Source organism: Sinohyriopsis cumingii, chromosome 4 (assembly GCF_028554795.1).
Source record: "Sinohyriopsis cumingii isolate HCF-2022 chromosome 4, ASM2855479v2, whole genome shotgun sequence".
Classification (NCBI taxonomy): Eukaryota; Metazoa; Mollusca; class Bivalvia; order Unionida; family Unionidae; genus Sinohyriopsis; species Sinohyriopsis cumingii.
The window spans coordinates 28,330,946-28,350,173 of NC_142964.1; the positions used below are offsets into that span (position 1 = coordinate 28,330,946).

Below are 19,228 nucleotides of genomic sequence, written 5' to 3' on the forward strand. Positions count from 1 at the left end.
TGCTCCATGCCACATGTTGCCAGGATGCTCCATGCAACTTTATACCCAGATGCTCCATTCCATATTATGCCAGGATGCTCCATGCCACATTATGCCAGGATGCTCCTTGCCACAATATGCCAGGATGCTCCATGCCACAATATGCCAGAATGCTCCATGCAACTTTATACCTGGATGCTTTATGCCACATTATGCCAGGATGCTAGATGTCACATTATGCCAAGATGATCTATGTCATGTTTGGTTGAAACTAATCCAGCCATATTTAGAACTTGAAAATAGCAATTGTTGACCAATTAGAGACAACACTCAGGTGACAGTGGGCCATACCATAAACTCACTAGGCCTTGTTGCCAGGTGAGCTAAAAATTATACTCCTCTTGCACCAGGTTCCACTTAGAACAATATGTAAACTATTGGTTGATCTCCACCATGGAACTTGGGCAGAGATATCAGGAAGCTAGATACAGGGTATCACAATATCACAAATACCAAAGCACTGGCATAATAGCAGCACAGAATATAAATAATCCAAAACTATTAATCCTAGAGTTCTGCTCGAGTCCTAAGCTCCTAATTATATAAGACTGGCTCATTGTCAATTATACTAATGATTACCAACATATAATATCCAGTGACATTGCAAAACTAATTAAGTTCTTGAAATAAAGGAATTAACAAATTTGTATTAAAAGATCGTCTTATTCCGATGGAAAACATCCAAAAAAGCAGCTCCTGGTCAAACACATTCGATATTTTTCAAGTGGGCAAGTGTTAAACACTATCTGATTGAAGTTTAAATATCTACAAAACATGTGAAGTTCACAATATGAATCTGACATGATCAATGAAAGATGCCTCGATGGTGAACTGTTTGCAAATAGAAATGAAAATTGCACTCTGCTTTATAAATTGCCCGTACTTTAATTACTGTACATGGCACATACACAAAACCTAAATGAAAAATAATGAATGAAGTCTAAACTTTATTACAAGCAACAAGTCACATATGTAACATTATGACAGTTGTACTTACAGGTGCAAATACAGGTAAAATTACAAATTAATTTTGTATTTCACTTTTCTACTTTTTATGAAAAAGTTCAAATATATCTATACAAAAATACTCCACTCTTTTTTTAGCTCAACCATACAGATGTATGTCTGTTAAAATGTCCAAGTCTTATGAAAGTACTGTAAGCCTAATTTGAGTCACAACAACTAAATGTTTCTTGTTTATTGGACCTACATGTACCAAACTCTTCAATTTATGTGCATACCAAAATAAAGTCGAGGACATCTTAATGATAAATGCTGATTTCTGACTTATCAGTTTTGGTATTCAACATTAACAATAAAATAAACAACATAAAACAAGAGTCCCTAAAATGGACTGGTACACTACCAGGCCAAACAGAATGTCCAGAAATTCAAGATAAGCCAAATTCTTCCTATAAACTGTGGAGTGTTGAAACCATCTCTGATATTCTGCATGAATAACCAGAACAGATGTCAGATTGGCACGATTTTTATGCAGGACATAGTCGACATATTTATAAGTCTTCAAATAGAAATACCATGTCAATATGACCATATCTTAAGGAGAGTAGAGACAGGACCATGTAGACATATTTATATGTCCATATCTTAAGGAGAGTAAAACAGGACCAAGTAGACATATTTATAAGTCTTTAAATAAAAATACCATGTCAATATGACCATATCTTAAGGAGAGTAAAACAGGACCAAGTAGACATATTTATGTCTTTAAATAAAAATACCATGTCAATATGACCATATCTTAAGGAGAGTAGTGACAGCAAGATTTTCAAGACAGATGGCAGCCATATTGGTTATACAGTTGGCACCATTTTCATTTAGGCCCAAATAGGTATTATAAGAAGCCTATAGGCGAAAACCCCATGCTGATATAATCATCCACAAGGGACAATTAATGATAACAGTATTTTTAGGATGGCCATCAGAGTGGTCATATTGAGGGTTTGCTTACATCCTTTTCATTTAGGACCAACTTGACACCATAAAATCTCTTCTGATAAAAGCCACATGTCAAGATGTCAGATTAGCACCATTTTAACTGAGGACCAACAAGACATGATATGAAATCTCTTGGGGGGAAAACCCCATGTTGATATGACTTTCCATTTCACAGGAGTGACAGTCAATATATTTTCAAGATGGCTCTTATGGTGGCCATTTTGGATATCAGATTCACACAATTTCCATTCATTACCAACCAGACATCAAAAGAAGTCTTTTGGTTTAAGTACAATATGAATATGATCACACATCATGAAGTAGGGATAATGAGATTTTCCAGAAAGCCTTTGTGGTCGAAGTCAGATTGTCACAATTTTCATCTATGAGCAACTGGACATCATAAGAAGTCTTTTAGTGAAAACCCCATGCTGATAAGACCCTTCATTTTGAAGTAGTTGAATATTTTCAAGATGTCCCCTATTTCTATATGACCATCCATTCAGATTGGATGTGAGAGCAGCACCAATTTTATTTAGGCTGAAGCAGACATCATAATAAGTCATCTGATGAAACCCACTGTCAATATGACTTTTCAGTCAGGTTAAATAGTATTAACAAGATTTAAAAGATGATTGCTGTGATGGTCATATTGGATCATACATTTTCATTTAGGAACAACTGGACACAAAAAGAAGTCTTTTAGTGACAACTCCAGGAGTAGCAATAACAAGACTTTCAAGATGGACTCTATGGTGGCCATATTAGAGATTAGCAAAATTTCCATTTTGGGAAAATATAGAGATTATAAGAAGTCTTCTGGTGAAAACCCCTTGTCAATATGTCTTTCTACTAAGAACGAGTACTGAGAACGATGTTCAAAATGATTACCATGGTGGCCAAATTGGATGTCAAATTATCACCAATGTCAACAAGGACCAACAAGACATCATAATAAATCTTTTAATGAAAACCCCATGTTGATATGACCATCCATTCAGGAGAAGAAGTAATAACAATAGTTTCAAGATGGCCACTGTTTCAGCCATATTGGATGTGTAAGTGGTTCCATTTTCATTTGGGACCAAATAGACCAAGGAATGAATGTATGTGTAAAGTTTCATATCAATCCACCAAGTAGTTTAGGAGGAACAGCAATAACAAACTTGTGCTAATGAATGGATAGTCTTTGACCAGTACAGATACAAATCACACAGGATTCCCAAATCACTCACATAAGGAAGTTTCCAGAATGTTTGAATCATTGATATAAAGCCTACTACCAATAAACTCCAAATTTATGTCCCCCAATTATTTAATATTATATCTGCTAAATCATGAGGCTTGAGGGCAAAGTTTATTTACCTTGCACTGACTTGAATCTGATTATGTTACACGAATAACAAATTTGGCTGTTAGAGTAAAGAGGAGCATGACTTAGTGAATGCTCAAATTAAATAATAAAGTGTCATCATGTATCAATACAGTAGACGTGCTGAGTAATGGAAATAAGTGTCAAGTTTCCTGGTGATACATTTTATTTTAAAAGTTCTAAGATACTGGAATAACACAAAATGTAGGCTTTGTTGCATCAAAGACCATGGCATTAAAACAGAAAATACAGATCAAGAAGTAAAATAATAGTTTTGAATGCTAAGGCTCAGAAAATTTAAATATTGTCTAACTAGATTTTTCAATATTAATTATATTCATTCAGTTTTAACAGAACAGGTATATCTAGCAACATACCTGAGTAGATAAATGTTAAACCTTTTGTTTATTATTTTGGAGTTGGTAAATACAGAGCCTCATTTCAAACGAATTTGTAGCTGTCTGTTAGTGCTTGCATTTATAAGTCCTATGAAAAGGAAATCTAATTTATTTTCTAGATACATCACCCTTGCCAACACATAGCATCCAAAATAAAAGTACAGGTCCACATTCGTAACAGAATGGGTGAGTCCATTCTCAAATGTAAGCAGGAACATAGTGTGCCTTCAAGTGCACCAAGGAATCAAATACTCATGAACTTTCCACTGTCTGAGGGTAGTGGTATCATCTGTCTACAATTATATTTACTGTTTACCTACCTAACCTAAACCTTGCAGAACTGAGTTTTAAAAAATTGTCTTTTTCAATGGAGATAATTCTGTCAGTCTTTTCCAATGGAGATAATTCTGTCAGTCTTTTCCAATGGAGATAATTCTGTCAGTCTTTTCAATGGAGATAATTCTGTCAGTCTTTAAGAAACTGAGTGCTGATGAACTCCTTAATATTAGCATCTAAATTACTAGCTAAGATAATAAGTGTACAATTGGCATAATATCCGTAAACCATTAGGCTAAAAATCTTTGAAAAAATTCATGCTACATCTTATGGACATACATTTTGAAAGCAGAATTATTATGAAGAGAGATCCTAGAATTTCAAAGCCTATTAATGCTTACAAAGGTCGGACAATTAGACAGATGGATGCCCACTGTAAATATGACCTTCATTTTGAAAAGAACACTGCATCTGAATAGACAGGTTGTCAAAAAAATTGCTAACAGTGAGATCCACCTCTCCAACTCATTCCCTGTAAGCTACCACTAGTCAATTTGATATCTCTGTATTCTTAAGAATGTAGAACTTTGTTCACATTTCATCAATTATCTTTAACTAGAGGTGTATTTTCTGCTAGATCATGGAAATCATTACTGCAGTAAGCTCAAAAATCAAACCCTCTGTATTTTATAACAAGCTATAATTTAGAGATAATGACTGTAAGTAGAAAATTTCATGATGGCTTATTGGTAATTAAACCTTTAAAGTCACTACAATGCATCTGAATTGGTGCATATTCTGTTATCAATCTTCAAAATATAAAAGCTGAAAATTATCCTCCACACCAACAGTTTGCACAAATTATTATATTGACTAAATCAATATCGCCCAATAAATACAGACTAGAGTAAAAACTGTTGTTAGTGATCTCTGCTATGAGCAACCACCTGTCATTTCCGACCAGTCATAGTGCACGAATAGATTTTATTATATAAATGCTCTGTCATGAGTGACCACCTGCTGAATGTGACCAGCTACCATGATGTCTTGGCAAAATATGCATTTCAACACTGCAATGAATGCAATTGCAAAAATGAGGATAAACTCCACCGATCTTTATTTAATCGAATGACCATTTATACACTCAAAAAAAAAAAGGCTGCCTACTGGCATCTGAAATTTTGTAGGCAAGCTAGTGTTTCATATTTTCTATTGTAAAGCAGACTAAAAGTACCTGTAGAGTATTCCAGCGTTTGGCTGTATCTAACTCTATGAACGACCATCCGTATCATGAGAACATAGACAAACACCACTGACCTTTATGTAATCATTTGCAACAATGATCGCTTTAATAGTAAAGATTCTTCTGATAAAAAACAAGCATGAAAAGAACAAAAAAAACAATAAAAGGGTTCCTGACTGCCTGGTTTGTATACAGTGACAGATGGTACAGTCCGTAAACCAGTCTAATATACAGTTTGCAAATGTGCCATTGTAGTGCCAAAATTAACATAGTGGTCGCCTATAATGTTTCTCCTTAGAGTTAATCCGGACTGGTTGGGGGGGTTTTGAATAATGTTTTTGTCTAGTAAACCAGTAAGTGAGAATCATTTGAGGGATTAGGCTGATAGTGTTAAAGGCTTGTGATGTTTGTTGTATTTCCCCACTCCATATGTTGGTGATTACATCCCATTCACCATGCTGTCATCTATTCGAGTTGGTGTGATTGGGTTGTACTCTTTGTTTACAGAGTTAATCCCTGCATGTCTTCTTTGAATCAAGCCACTGACTTTTATCTCTGAGTAAATGATTTTGTTTCTGGATGATATAACTGTTTCTTTTTATTTCATTAACTGTTAGCTATGCAATGCACATGTATAGATATTTTTATTTCATTAACTGTTAGCTATGCAATGCACATGTATAGATTTTTCATATTTTTATTTCATTAACTGTTAGCTATGCAATGCACAGGTAGAGATTTTTCATATTTTCCCAAAGCCTAGTCAAAACCGTCTTTACAATCGATATTACAACTGTGCACTAATAATGTTGACACCTTGTACCTTAATTACAATGGAAGAATCGCCAACTAAAATGAGACAACAATTAACACTGAAGACAAAAATTACTCTGACTGAAAGAAGTGAAAAAGAGCAGACCACTTGCAAAATAGCCTTTTAAATGTCGGTAAAACAAATTTAGGGTGTTATAAAGGTAAAGGAGCAAATCAGAAATGATTTCATATGCTAATACATGTACATGTGATCTTCAAATGTAAATGTGATTTCATGTTTAATTATTGCAGTATAATTTTGTTTTCAGATGAATGCATACAATATTTTAGCAAGAACTATTAATAAAGAACAGAATATATGTACAGTGATTGTGGTTATTTTTCTTTAAATTGTTCTGAAACTGGACCTCGGAAACTGGTCTTTGTGTATAAACCTGTTATGAGAGACCATTTTTTGTTGGCAGAAGGGGCGGTCTCTCATAACAAGTTTTACTGTATTACAGTTTGAATGTTTATCCCATCTGAAATGAGTATAACGAAATCATGACTCTCAGTCGATGTGCCAAATGTATCATGCTCTGCATACAAAATAAATCCTGTGCTTAATACTGTAATGTTAACTCCATTCCATGACAATACGTATAGGTATAACTATACTGACAACAGTTTTCATTATGAACTGCCCAATACAAATGGCAAGTAGTACAGGCAAACTTTTTTCTCTATGTATTTCAAGTAACAGGATTTAGCTGAAATTTTCCTTGTGCTTTAACAGAATGAGTAAATAAATCATGATATCTTGTTCACAATTGATCTGATATCATTAACAGTCCTTACAGTCTTGTATTTCATTTATATCTATCACCTGATGAAATCATAATCTTGGCCAGTGTGCGATTTCATTCACATGGTTCTAAACATTATTTATTTTCTGTTGGAGGATATCAAAATCAGTTTCATTCACAAGCTTTACTGACATTATTCAGAAAAACCTGCAAGCCTCTAGATACTTCAATCCACTAATAGCATCATAACATTTGGTGCATTCAATGCCAAGGAAGGAGCCAAATGTTGACAGAACTCAACTGGGTTTGGCCACATTCGTTCATAGGCATGTTCATTTATTCTTTACCCTCTGCACCATCTCAGCGGCTCAATTAACTATCTGTGTCGGTAGTAAAGTTAGTTCTTAAGGGCATAATATGTAGTGTTGGGTCTGTGGACATTTCACTTCGGAGCTTGGTGGCTGCATGTGTAAGTTGCAGGGCTGCATCTGGGTGGGCTGTCCCTGGCAGCATGGTACATTCCCGCTCCAACATTGCCCCCATTGCATCTAGAAGCTCATGAAAACCAAATGCCAAGGCAGCCTTCCTGATCCTATTCAGCTCCTGTAAGAGAAGGCTGACACCTGAGCTGGACAAGATATCATTTTTATCACACTGAGCAAGACGTCATTATTATCACATTTAACATAAAACATACTCATATATAATGCAAACTCCCACTGCAAAGAGCATAGATCTTTCAGCACATAAAGATATGAGATAGCAGACCTGGTTCTCTACTGCCTTCAGTTTGGTAAGCAAATATTTTATGTTATTATATTTGTGTACTGTCTGATATCTCAGGTGGAGGATTTGTTTTGAGATGTGGTAAACTCAGAAGTTCATTGGCTAGGCCACAGCAAAATGTCCATCCAACATATCAGATAAAACACATGAAGTAGTGTTTATTATGTATAACAAATTATATTACATTAAATAATTGAATACATACTCTAAATTATAACAGACAAAATAATCTGTTTATTATATATTCTATCTTCCAACACATATAAGGGGTCATGACTCTTCTAAACGATGATATGGAAATCATGAAATCCAACTCCTACAAGGTCATGTGAATACATGTAATATCCAATGTAAAGTTATGAAGTCAACTGACAAGTCCATATCTCTTTCAAAAATTAAATAGATGATAAAAGTCACGTCTAAATCCAAGAAACATCAAATTGTATCAAAACATGATGATTACAAGCAACATACCATGTAAAGATATGAAATTGACTAACAAGGGCCATAACTCTGTCCAAACAGGCCTCTGAATACAGCAGTACCCTGGTCTTTCTTGGGCAAATAAGTTACTTGTGTGCATTATTGTTATGTGTTTTTTTAAACACACATGCAACAGCAGATTTGGATGGCTGAGCCCTTCTCAAATTATTTTGCCTACAATGCTCTTAGTTTTTTGTTGACTCATGGAATGGTCCTTCACTGTGCAATAAACCCAAGTGATAGATTAATTCACTGTGAAGAGAAACCAGATCAGAAACAAGCAAGGAATACTTTCATAAAACATAACAGAATAAATTTCTTTCCAAGCTATTTTTTTACAGAAAACATTTGTTACATAACGAAGAGTTGTTTTTTTTCTCCTGAGTTTTATGTTGTAGTTTTTTATTTATATATTGTATTTTTTTTTTAAATTTAGTCCCAAAGGCGTATTATTTTTTCGAACACATTCATATCAGAAATATCACCTCCAGAGCGGCAACCAGGTAAACCAATTAGATGAAAAATCATCCCTTAACATACATGGATCTAGCTCTTTATGAAACTCATCAGCAATTTTGATGCTTCAAACCCAAATACTAAGTCTGCCTTAAATCAGATCAAAGTATTGACTCCAGCATGGTAACAAGCAATAGTTGATAGAGAGACAATACATAATACACAATAGATGATACACAATGGACAGAACCATAATAAAAAGTTCACTTGACCGTATGGTCATGTGAGCTAAAAATGGAGTAATCAACTGCATCATTATATGTCAAGGGGTTCTTGACCTGTGCTGGTTTCAGTCAAAATCCTATTGAAAGATATGAAGCTAGTTGGCAAAAGCAATAACTCTCCAAAAGTTAACAGGACAAACATATAAAAGGCACATCTTGATCAACAATGCAATGTACACTCAAAATTGCATCAAAATATGTACCAATTCCTAAGCTTGCTGGTTACAAGGATCTGCTGACGTGTAGATTTAAACAGATGGAAAAAGGGCAATAACTCCATCAAAATTGGAGCTAAAAAGACAAAACCTTCAAAAGGCACATTTACATGTAACAATCAAAAGGTATCAAATTATGTGTAAAAGGGTTGCATAATTTCGCTGGTTAAAAGATGTGTGAATGTGAAGTATGATAATTTCTACAGAAGAATCAGTTTATATAAATTGAATTTCAATGTGGGCCCTAATTAGTATTATAAATTTGATATCTGTATGGAAACAAATAAATTCATTTAAATGTGCTCCTTTTATTATTGTACCTAAGCTGGAAGAACAGCAGATTCATAATCCAAGGGTCACAAGTTTGATACCCGACCAAGACAGCCTCAGTAAGCTGACTCACTATATCTCTGGGAAAGGCACTAAAACTCCATATCACTGGCATGATATTATCAATACTGTGTTGAAACTAATGTTAAAATCTAACCAACCGACATGTTTTCTCAACGTCTGTAGTAATTTAATTCATGGTCTCCATGAGCATCTCAGGCTAACAGGATCATGTCATGACACATCCATATCAAAAACATATATCACATGATGATGACCTATATGGAGTTAATTTACCTTCTATGCTAAGCCCATGGGACAAAATCTGAGTATAGTAAGGAATCTTACTGTCACTCATAATCTCAAAATACAGGTACACTGATAAAAGAAAACTTGTTACTGTAATGATGAACAAATTTATAACCTCTACTCATAAATTTTAACTAGATTAATGTTTGTAAAATATGTATGGTCCTACTGCAGACATGCAGAAAAAATGTCTAAATCCAGAAAGGGAATAATTTAGATAAATATCCAATACCGAAATAACTGCCTATTGATTTAATCAGGTCTTTTAAATATGCACACACAAGTATGCCTCCAAACTTTCATTAATGTGCCACCAATGGTTTTTGCTTTATTGTGTTAACGAGGTTTTGTGAAGAAAAGTTTAAAAAGTACAGAAAAATGCATAATTAAACAAAACACTGCTGTAATGGCTTGAAAGTCTAATCAGCTAATTTATAAACAAATTACAAAAGGGCCAATTACAATTAATGATATCCCTTGCAAACCTCCAAAATTCCTGTTATCTTACCTTGTAAAACTGTTGTTGTTTGTCAGGAAGTTTCTTAGCATGTCTGATCACTTTTTGCAGGTCAGCCTGAGTAAAAAAGAAAAAAAAATCCAGTGATGTAATATATTTATAGCAAAAAATTCAAATACCTCAAAAGTGATGAATGAAAACTCAGATATAGTCAATGGAAGGTGGAAAAAAGGTCACCATAACCCACATTTTATCATTGTGAATGATTCTCTCAAAGATGAATGAACATGCAACAATGTCCATGATATGGACATAGATGTGATTGATGGTAGTAACTCTAAATCTTCTAATTACTTCTAAATGCTGCATCTGACGTGGGAATAGTCAAACCAAAGTCTTGTATGCCATGGGAATAGTTAAACCCAAGCCTTGTATGCCATGGGAATAGTAAAAACCCAAGTCTTATATGCCATGGGAATAGTCAAACCAAAATCTTGGTAATATGGACATGGGAATAGTCAAACCCAAGTCTTGGTAATATGGATGTGGGAACAGACAAACCCAAGTCTTGGTAATATTGATGTGGGAACATTCAAACCCAAGTCTTGGTAATATGGACGTTGTTGTTGTTGTTGTTCTTGTAGGGTTTAACGCCATTTTTCAGCACACGATAGACTATATATGGCGGCCAGTATTAATGGTGGAGGAAGAACCCGGGAAAACCCCGGAGAGAACCACAGACCCACGAGAAGCTACTAGCAAGCTTTCTCACATACCCACATTGGCTGGTAATATGGACGTAGGAATAGTCAAACCCAAGTCTTGGTAACACTAATGTGGGAATAGTCATACCCAAGTCTTGGTAATATGGACATGGGAATAGTCAAACCCAAGTTTTGGTAATACGGACATGGGAATAGTCAAACCCAAGTCTTGGTAACACTAATGTGGGAATAGTCATACAAAATCTTGGTAATATGGACATGGGAATTGTCAAACCCAAGTCTTGGTAATATGGACATGGGAATAGTCAAACCCAAGTCTTGGTAATATGGATGTGGAAATAGTCAAACAAAAGTCTTGGTAACACTAATGTTGGAATAATCATACTCAAGTCTTGGTAATATGGACATGGGAATAGTCAAACCCAAGTCTTGGTAATATGGACATGGGAATAGTCAAACCCAAGTCTTGGTAATATGGACATGGGAATAGTCAAACCTAAGTCTTGGTAATATGGACATGGGAATAGTCAAACCCAAGTCTTGGTAATATGGACATGGGAATAGTCAAACCCAAGTCTTGGTAATATGGACATGGGAATAGTCAAACCTAAGTCTTGGTAATATTGCCATGGGAACAGTCAAACCCAAGTCTTGGTAATATGGACGTGGGAATAGTCAAACCTAAGTCTTGGTAATATTGACGTGGGAACAGTCAAACCCAAGTCTTGGTAATATGGACACTGGAATAGTCAAACCCAAGTCTTGGTAAATACAGACATTGGACTAATCAAACCCAAGTCTTGTATGCCATGGGAATAGTCTAAACCAAGTCTTCTATGCTATGGGAACAGTCAAAACCAAGTCTTGTATGCCATGGGAAAAGTCAAACCCATGTCTTGGTAATATTGACATGGGAATAGTCAAACCCAAGTCTTGGTAATATGGACGTGGGAATAGTCAAACCTAAGTCTTGGTGACAATGACATGGGAATAGTCAAACCCAAGTCTTGGTAATATGGACGTGGGAATTGTCACACTTAAGTCTTGGTGACACATGGGAAAAGCCAAACCCAATTCTTGGTAACAATGATATGGGAATTGTGACATGAAAAAAGCATGGATCATACCACATATTTTTCTGGACAATCAATACATCTGTCACTAAAAATAAAATCTGATTTCACTGACTTGTATTGAAATTATTTAGTCACAGATAATGCCAGGATTTTACCGAAATAAACATGGATGGTATAGAAAAAAGAGGGGTGGATGCAGAAATTGCCATAGTTCATTATTTACACAATACTTAAAAATCAGTTTTGCTTTCTTCCTGCCTGACTGTTAGGGATATACTGAAATCAAAATCCTCATAAGATCTGACTGTTAGGGCTATACTGAAATCAAAATCCTCATAAGATCTGATGGTTACGGCTATACTGAAATCAAAATCCTCATAAGATCTGACTGTTAGGGCTATACTGAAATCAAAATCCTCATAAGATCTGACTGTTAGGGCTATACTGAAATCAAAATCCTCATAAGATCTGACTGTTATGGTTATACTGAAATCAAAATCCTCATAAGATCTGACTGTTAGGGCTATACTGAAATCAAAATCCTCATAAGATCTGACTGTTAGGGCTATACTGAAATCAAAATCCTCATAAGATGCGACTGTTATGGTTATACTGAAATCAAAATCCTCATAAGATCTGACTGTTAGGGCTATACTGAAATCAAAATCCTCATAAGATCTGACTGTTAGGGCTATACTGAAATCAAAATCCTCATAAGATGCGACTGTTATGGTTATACTGAAATCAAAATCCTCATAAGATCTGACTGTTAGGGCTATACTGAAATCAAAATCCTCATAAGATGCCCCCTCTACATGAATCAGCATTATCTGTTGACTGTTTCTAAGGTTAATCCATTCCTTATCTGTGTGTGAATAGTGCTCTATGCTGACAACCCCTCTATGCTGACAACCCCTCTATGCTGAGAACCCCTGAAATCAAAATCCTCATAAGATCTGACTGTCAGGGCTACAATGAAATCAAAATCCTCATAAGATCTGACTGTTAGGGCTACAATGAAATCAAAATCCTCATAAGATCTGACTGTTAGGGCTACAATGAAATCAAAATCCTCATAAGATCTGACTGTTAGGGCTACAATGAAATCAAAATCCTCATAAGATGCCCCCTCTACATGAATCAGCATTATCTGTTGACTGTTTCTAAGGTTAATCCATTCCTTATCTGTGTGTGAATAGTGCTCTATGCTGACAACCCCTCTATGCTGACAACCCCTCTATGCTGAGAACCCCTGAAATCAAAATCCTCATAAGATCTGACTGTTAGGGCTACAATGAAATCAAAATCCTCATAAGATCTGACTGTTAGGGCTACAATGAAATCAAAATCCTCATAAGATCTGACTGTTAGGGCTACAATGAAATCAAAATCCTCATAAGATCTGACTGTTAGGGCTACAATGAAATCAAAATCCTCATAAGATCTGACTGTTAGGGCTACAATGAAATCAAAATCCTCATAAGATCTGACTGTTAGGGCTACAATGAAATCAAAATCCTCATAAGATCTGACTGTTAGGGCTACAATGAAATCAAAATCCTCATAAGATCTGACTGTTAGGGCTGCAATGAAATCAAAATCCTCATAAGATCTGACTGTTAGGGCCACAATGAAATCAAAATCCTCATAAGATCTGACTGTTAGGGCTACAATGAAATCAAAATCCTCATAAGATCTGACTGTTAGGGCTACAATGAAATCAAAATCCTCATAAGATCTGACTGTTAGGGCTACAATGAAATCAAAATCCTCATAAGATCTGACTGTTAGGGCCACAATGAAATCAAAATCCTCATAAGATCTGACTGTTAGGGCTACAATGAAATCAAAATCCTCATAAGATCTGACTGTTAGGGCCACAATGAAATCAAAATCCTCATAAGATCTGACTGTTAGGGCTACAATGAAATCAAAATCCTCATAAGATCTGACTGTTAGGGCTACAATGAAATCAAAATCCTCATAAGATCTGACTGTTAGGGCCACAATGAAATCAAAATCCTCATAAGATCTGACTGTTAGGGCTACAATGAAATCAAAATCCTCATAAGATCTGACTGTTAGGGCTACAATGAAATCAAAATCCTCATAAGATCTGACTGTTAGGGCTACAATGAAATCAAAATCCTCATAAGATCTGACTGTTAGGGCCACAATGAAATCAAAATCCTCATAAGATCTGACTGTTAGGGCCACAATGAAATCAAAATCCTCATAAGATCTGACTGTTAGGGCTACAATGAAATCAAAATCCTCATAAGATCTGACTGTTAGGGCCACAATGAAATCAAAATCCTCATAAAATCCGACTGTTAGTGCTAAACTGGAATAAAAATCCTCATAAGATGCCCCCTCTTCATGAATCAGCATTAATCTGTTGACTGTTTCTAAGCTTAATCCATTCCTTTATCTGTGTGTGAATAGTGCTCTATGCTGAGAAAAACTGTCCACCACCTGAATGGGCATAAGCAAAGCTAGCTAAGTCAACTTTAACAAGTTGGGAAACTGTTCTTTACAGTCATTTTGTACAATTTTTCTACAGTTCATACTTTCTCATGGATATCTTTGCTCCAAAAATGCATGTGATTGGTGACTTGGCATGGCATATAAGAGCTGATGTCCTAAAATTCAAAGGGTTATTTTCCCCACAACTTCTGCAAATATTACACAACATACCTTTGTTGTGTTGTTTCCATTTGTACTGTAAGAGCCAAAATATATAAAAAAATTTGCATCGCATCTTGGATTTTATTTTGGCAGTTCATCTAGCTCAAAATCTGACATCGTTTTAGAATTATCATCCTCTGTTAGCTGAGAAACTCAACTTCACCCTTAACTTTCTTCATTCTGCCTTTGTTATGTACATTCATGACACCACTAACTTGAAGTCGAAAACAATTAGTACCTTTCCACCATGCCGTGCTTGACCATTATCTCCCAAGATGGACCAAAGTTCATTCATGCACAAATGTGATGAAGGAGCATCAGCTACAGAATCCCGTGACTACTAAGTTTTTCAGTTATAATTAGTGGGATTTTCAAGCATCCTTTTGTATTAACATACATCTGTATATTTTGGAATGGATCAAATAGATACCTGTATCTTTCAAATTGCTTTGATTTATCTTAAGCCTTTACCTCTTAAAGTCTGATGCTATGTAGTTCCTTGATATACATGTACCCAAGCCACACAGTGCAATGTGCGATAAACAGAACACGTTACCTATATATGCATAGGCCTGTCTGTTTAATTTATAGACATGTAGCATATGTTAAGTTCAACATCTGTTTTAACCATTTTGAGTTTTTGTACACATCTATTATTCTTAAAAAGATTTAAGAATAAAATCTGATCCCTACATTTAAATAAAGTCCTTCCCATTTAAACTGACATCACCACTATACTCCCAGGCCATGTCAATGAAAATGCAAAGTCCTGGGCCAATGGTCTATTATTGCTACCAAATTTGTCATGCTATGTCAATGAAAGCCACTGGTCCCAAATTAAACGAACCCTTTGTTTTCTAATCATTTATGTTGACAAGCTGCCAGTTCCAACCCATCTACTGTACAAAATTATTAGAAGCTTGCTACCGCGCATTTAGGGGCCCCAAGTGGCCGAGTGGTCTAAAGCGCTCTCCGTTACGGATCAATGCCATCTCACCTCTGTCTGCGTGGGTTCGAGTCTAGGATTCGGCTAATGTGGGTATGTGAGAAAGTTCGCCAGTAGCTTCTCATGGGTTGGTGGTTCTTCCCGGGGTTTTCCCGGGTTCTTCCTCCACCATTAATACTGGCCACCATGCATAGCCTATCGTGTGCTGAAATATGGCATCAAGCCCCACAACAACAACAACCGGGCATTAATGTTGCTGTTGTATTTAACAAACAGGTATTTGTTTGGTCATCCAATCCGGTCTTTCATAAAATGGGTATTTATTTGGTCATCCCAATCTGGTATTTCATAAAATGGGTATTTGTTTGGTCATCCCAATCTGGTCTTTCATAAAATGGGTATTTGTTTGGTCATCCCAACCTGGTCTTTCAAAAAATGGGTATTTGTTTGGTCATCCCAATCCGGTCTTTCATAAAATGGGTATTTGTTTGGTCATTCCAATCCAGCCTTTCATAAAATGTCGAACTCCTGTGTTGGATCATGTATGTTGAGCAGTGAATGCTTCCTGTAAAAATTAACTTCATGTTTACAATAGCTACAAATGGCAGCATAAAACACAAGACAGATTTACAATCAGTTGAAACTAAATATCTGGCTATAAAGGAAGTTAAATGTATTGCATCTTGTAAAGGTGTTTGTGAAAATTTCACTTGCTGATGGATCTTCATTTCCCAATCAATGGGATATAGATCAAATGATGGCTACCATACTCTGCTTATATGTTTTTAATCATGTATTTTCTTCATTGTTCCCATGCTTTTCTAAATATAAATCTCCAGGTCATTTCCAGGGTTTCTCTAGGATGAAATTAATTTTTTCAAGTTTCATATATGACCATTACTGAATGGAATTAAAGAACATTTTAGATTGTAAAACATGCATTTTCTTAAATTTAAAGATGGTTCTCTTTCAGGACTCTCCAAAACATCTAAGCCAGAAAAAATGATCGTGTACAAAACCACAAAATGTATCACACGAAACAAGTTTGATTATATTCCTATAAATTGGCATGTAAAGTCATTTCAATGTACAAATAAATATTCTAACTTTATTTTGCTGACCTGCATTAAATTACTAAGTGGGAACAACGTAACGAACATAAATTCATGCATAGCCTATTGTGTGCTGAAAAATGGCATTAAACCCCACAACAACAACGAACATAAATTAGTTTTGTTCCTTTCCAACCTTTAATTCTAAAGAATTCTATATCAATATATATATATATATATATATATATATATATATATATATATATATATATATATATATATATATATATATATATATATGCATCTTACAGAAAGTAAACATAAACATTTCATTTAACAGTATATAAAAAACAATAAATGCAAATAATTAGAACCTTGTCTTGCAACAAAGAGAGTTTAACTCTGAATTTATCTGTGCCAATAAACTCCCAAACAAGATTTTTCAAACAACCTAATATCCTTAAGACGATCTGGTTAAAAATCAATCATTTTAAAAAAAATCAAAAGGGTTGATTTAAATTTTGACAAAAGACCTTCAGAATTATAAACTATTGTATATACAAGGACTGAATTTTCTGTAAAATCAACGTCTTCTTGTAATTCGTTTTAATATATAATAAAAGGATGACAATTTTTCATCTCAGATCTGAGATTCAACAATTTGGACTTCAAATTTGGTTTAAAACGAATAGCAGTCCGTTTTCTAATCCATGTTTCCTCCAAATATTCCCACCTCATTTTTCATATTTGGACATTTAGGTTGAGGTGTGGGGTCACTGCAATTGAATATTGAAAATTTGGAATTTGCCGCCACCGTGTGGTAGCAACATATGGGCCTAGAAAAATTAAACTTATTCTATATCGACTTAAACCTTCATGAAATAGATAGTAATATGATTTATTTTCTCAGAAATAGCAAATATTATTATCGTTATGTCTTTAATCCGCTCACAGACAAGACGTAACTACGGCATTGATGAAACCTGACCCAGTACTCGCCATTTGCATTACTAGCCACTTCACAAATCTCAAACGACAACATCGGAAGTTCATTAGTCACAAGATATCAACAACAAACTAAATTTTAATGTTGTTGTAGAGAAATTCAATTATATTAAATGAAAGTCACATACTTTTTGTAAAAACCAGCAATCTGGCCAGTCTTATTTATCAAGCAGAGAGCACATGTCAACGTGGTAGTCCCATGATACAACAAAACTACAGAAGTTGTTCTCACAATGTATAAATATGGAAAATTTTGTGTTCTTTCATTTTGTATTTTTATTACAACCAGTATACGACTTTCATTTAATATTTTTTATTCTCTACATTTGTTACATATGTGTACTCATGCAACTAGCAGTACAAATTACGAGAACGAGGTCACATTTCATCAACGCCATAGTTTTATCTTGTCTTTCAGCAAATTAAAGACATAACGATTTTAATAATCATAATTTCTGATAAAATAAGTAATTTTTATATCCATTTCATGCATGTATCACTCAATCTAACAACGTTTAAAGTTTGCTAGGCCATCCGGTAAGCGGTTACACTTTGCCAACACGATGTTTGCCTCTTGTGATGCTAGAGTGGTTTTCATACCTTCCACATAAGGAAAGAAATGGATATCGAGCTGACTTTGAAAATAAAAGTCTGCTAGACAAATCTAATCCACTGAGCGTCTGGATTGACTCAGCATATATGTTTATTGCAAGCACCCAAATGATCCATACTGCACCTTCCAAATATTCTGGTTAGAACTCAGTAAATTTAACTCACGATCAGTTTAGTTACAACTCAATTACTTGATTGTTTTGGGCATAAAGTAGTGGTGGAAAATTCCCAGTTTTTTCCAGACTTTCATCAATATTTCCCAATTCCAGGACTTTTCATGGTCGGGAAAAAAATTATCATTTTCTCTGACTTTTTCCCGATTTCCCGGTAGCGTGGGAACCCTGTTTCTCTATGGATGTGACCTCTACATGAAAACAATATGTGTCACATACTCAAATTCATGGATTTTTCATTTTTCATGCACAGGTATCTTCATTTAATCGAAATTGTCATTGTTTATTTTCTGTTTAGATCCTATTCACTGAGGACAGGTCGTCTCTTATAAACAAATCTAACTTTTGGGGTTTTGGGGGTTTTTTTTCTCCAACACTTATCTTGACATCTACTTATGCTGACATTACCTTGGAACTGAGGATGTCAAGATAAATGAGTAGCACTGTAACTATTTTTTCACAGAACAGTTTCTACATTACAAAATCATCTGAATTTGATATATTATCAAAACTAGTGTTGTCTACATCAATATCAGAGCCTATATCTAACTTACTGATGCCTTCATAGGTGTAATTCTAATCATCAAAACTGAAGTAAATGCCAAGTGAAATCCCCAGCCTCCATTTTGGAGAGTGAAGATTCCAACCAAGTAACTTTAAATAGTAGATTACCACCAGATCTTAAACAGCAACCTCATGATGGGATGTAATAGTCATTTATATCAGTGCCTGTAATATCTAACAATGGTTTTCCCTGAAGGCGGCACTTTAAAAACCATCTCAAG

At 35.1% G+C, this 19,228-nt stretch overlaps 1 protein-coding gene across 2 annotated transcripts in view; it reads right to left on the minus strand.

The window, feature by feature from the left end:
• Positions 1 to 973: 973 nt before the first annotated feature.
• The window catches only part of LOC149800862 (integrator complex subunit 14-like), a 63,383-nt gene continuing 45,128 nt past the window's right edge, over positions 974 to 19,228 (minus strand). For both annotated transcript variants that reach the window (XM_089954874.1, XM_089954875.1), the window contains exons 10-11: positions 10,218 to 10,283; positions 974 to 7,449 (exon numbers count right to left, since the gene is read on the minus strand). In XM_089954874.1, the coding sequence (XP_089811000.1) occupies positions 7,219 to 7,449; positions 10,218 to 10,283 (297 nt within the window). In that variant the 3' untranslated portion in view covers positions 974 to 7,218. The remainder of the gene's footprint in view (positions 7,450 to 10,217; positions 10,284 to 19,228) is intronic.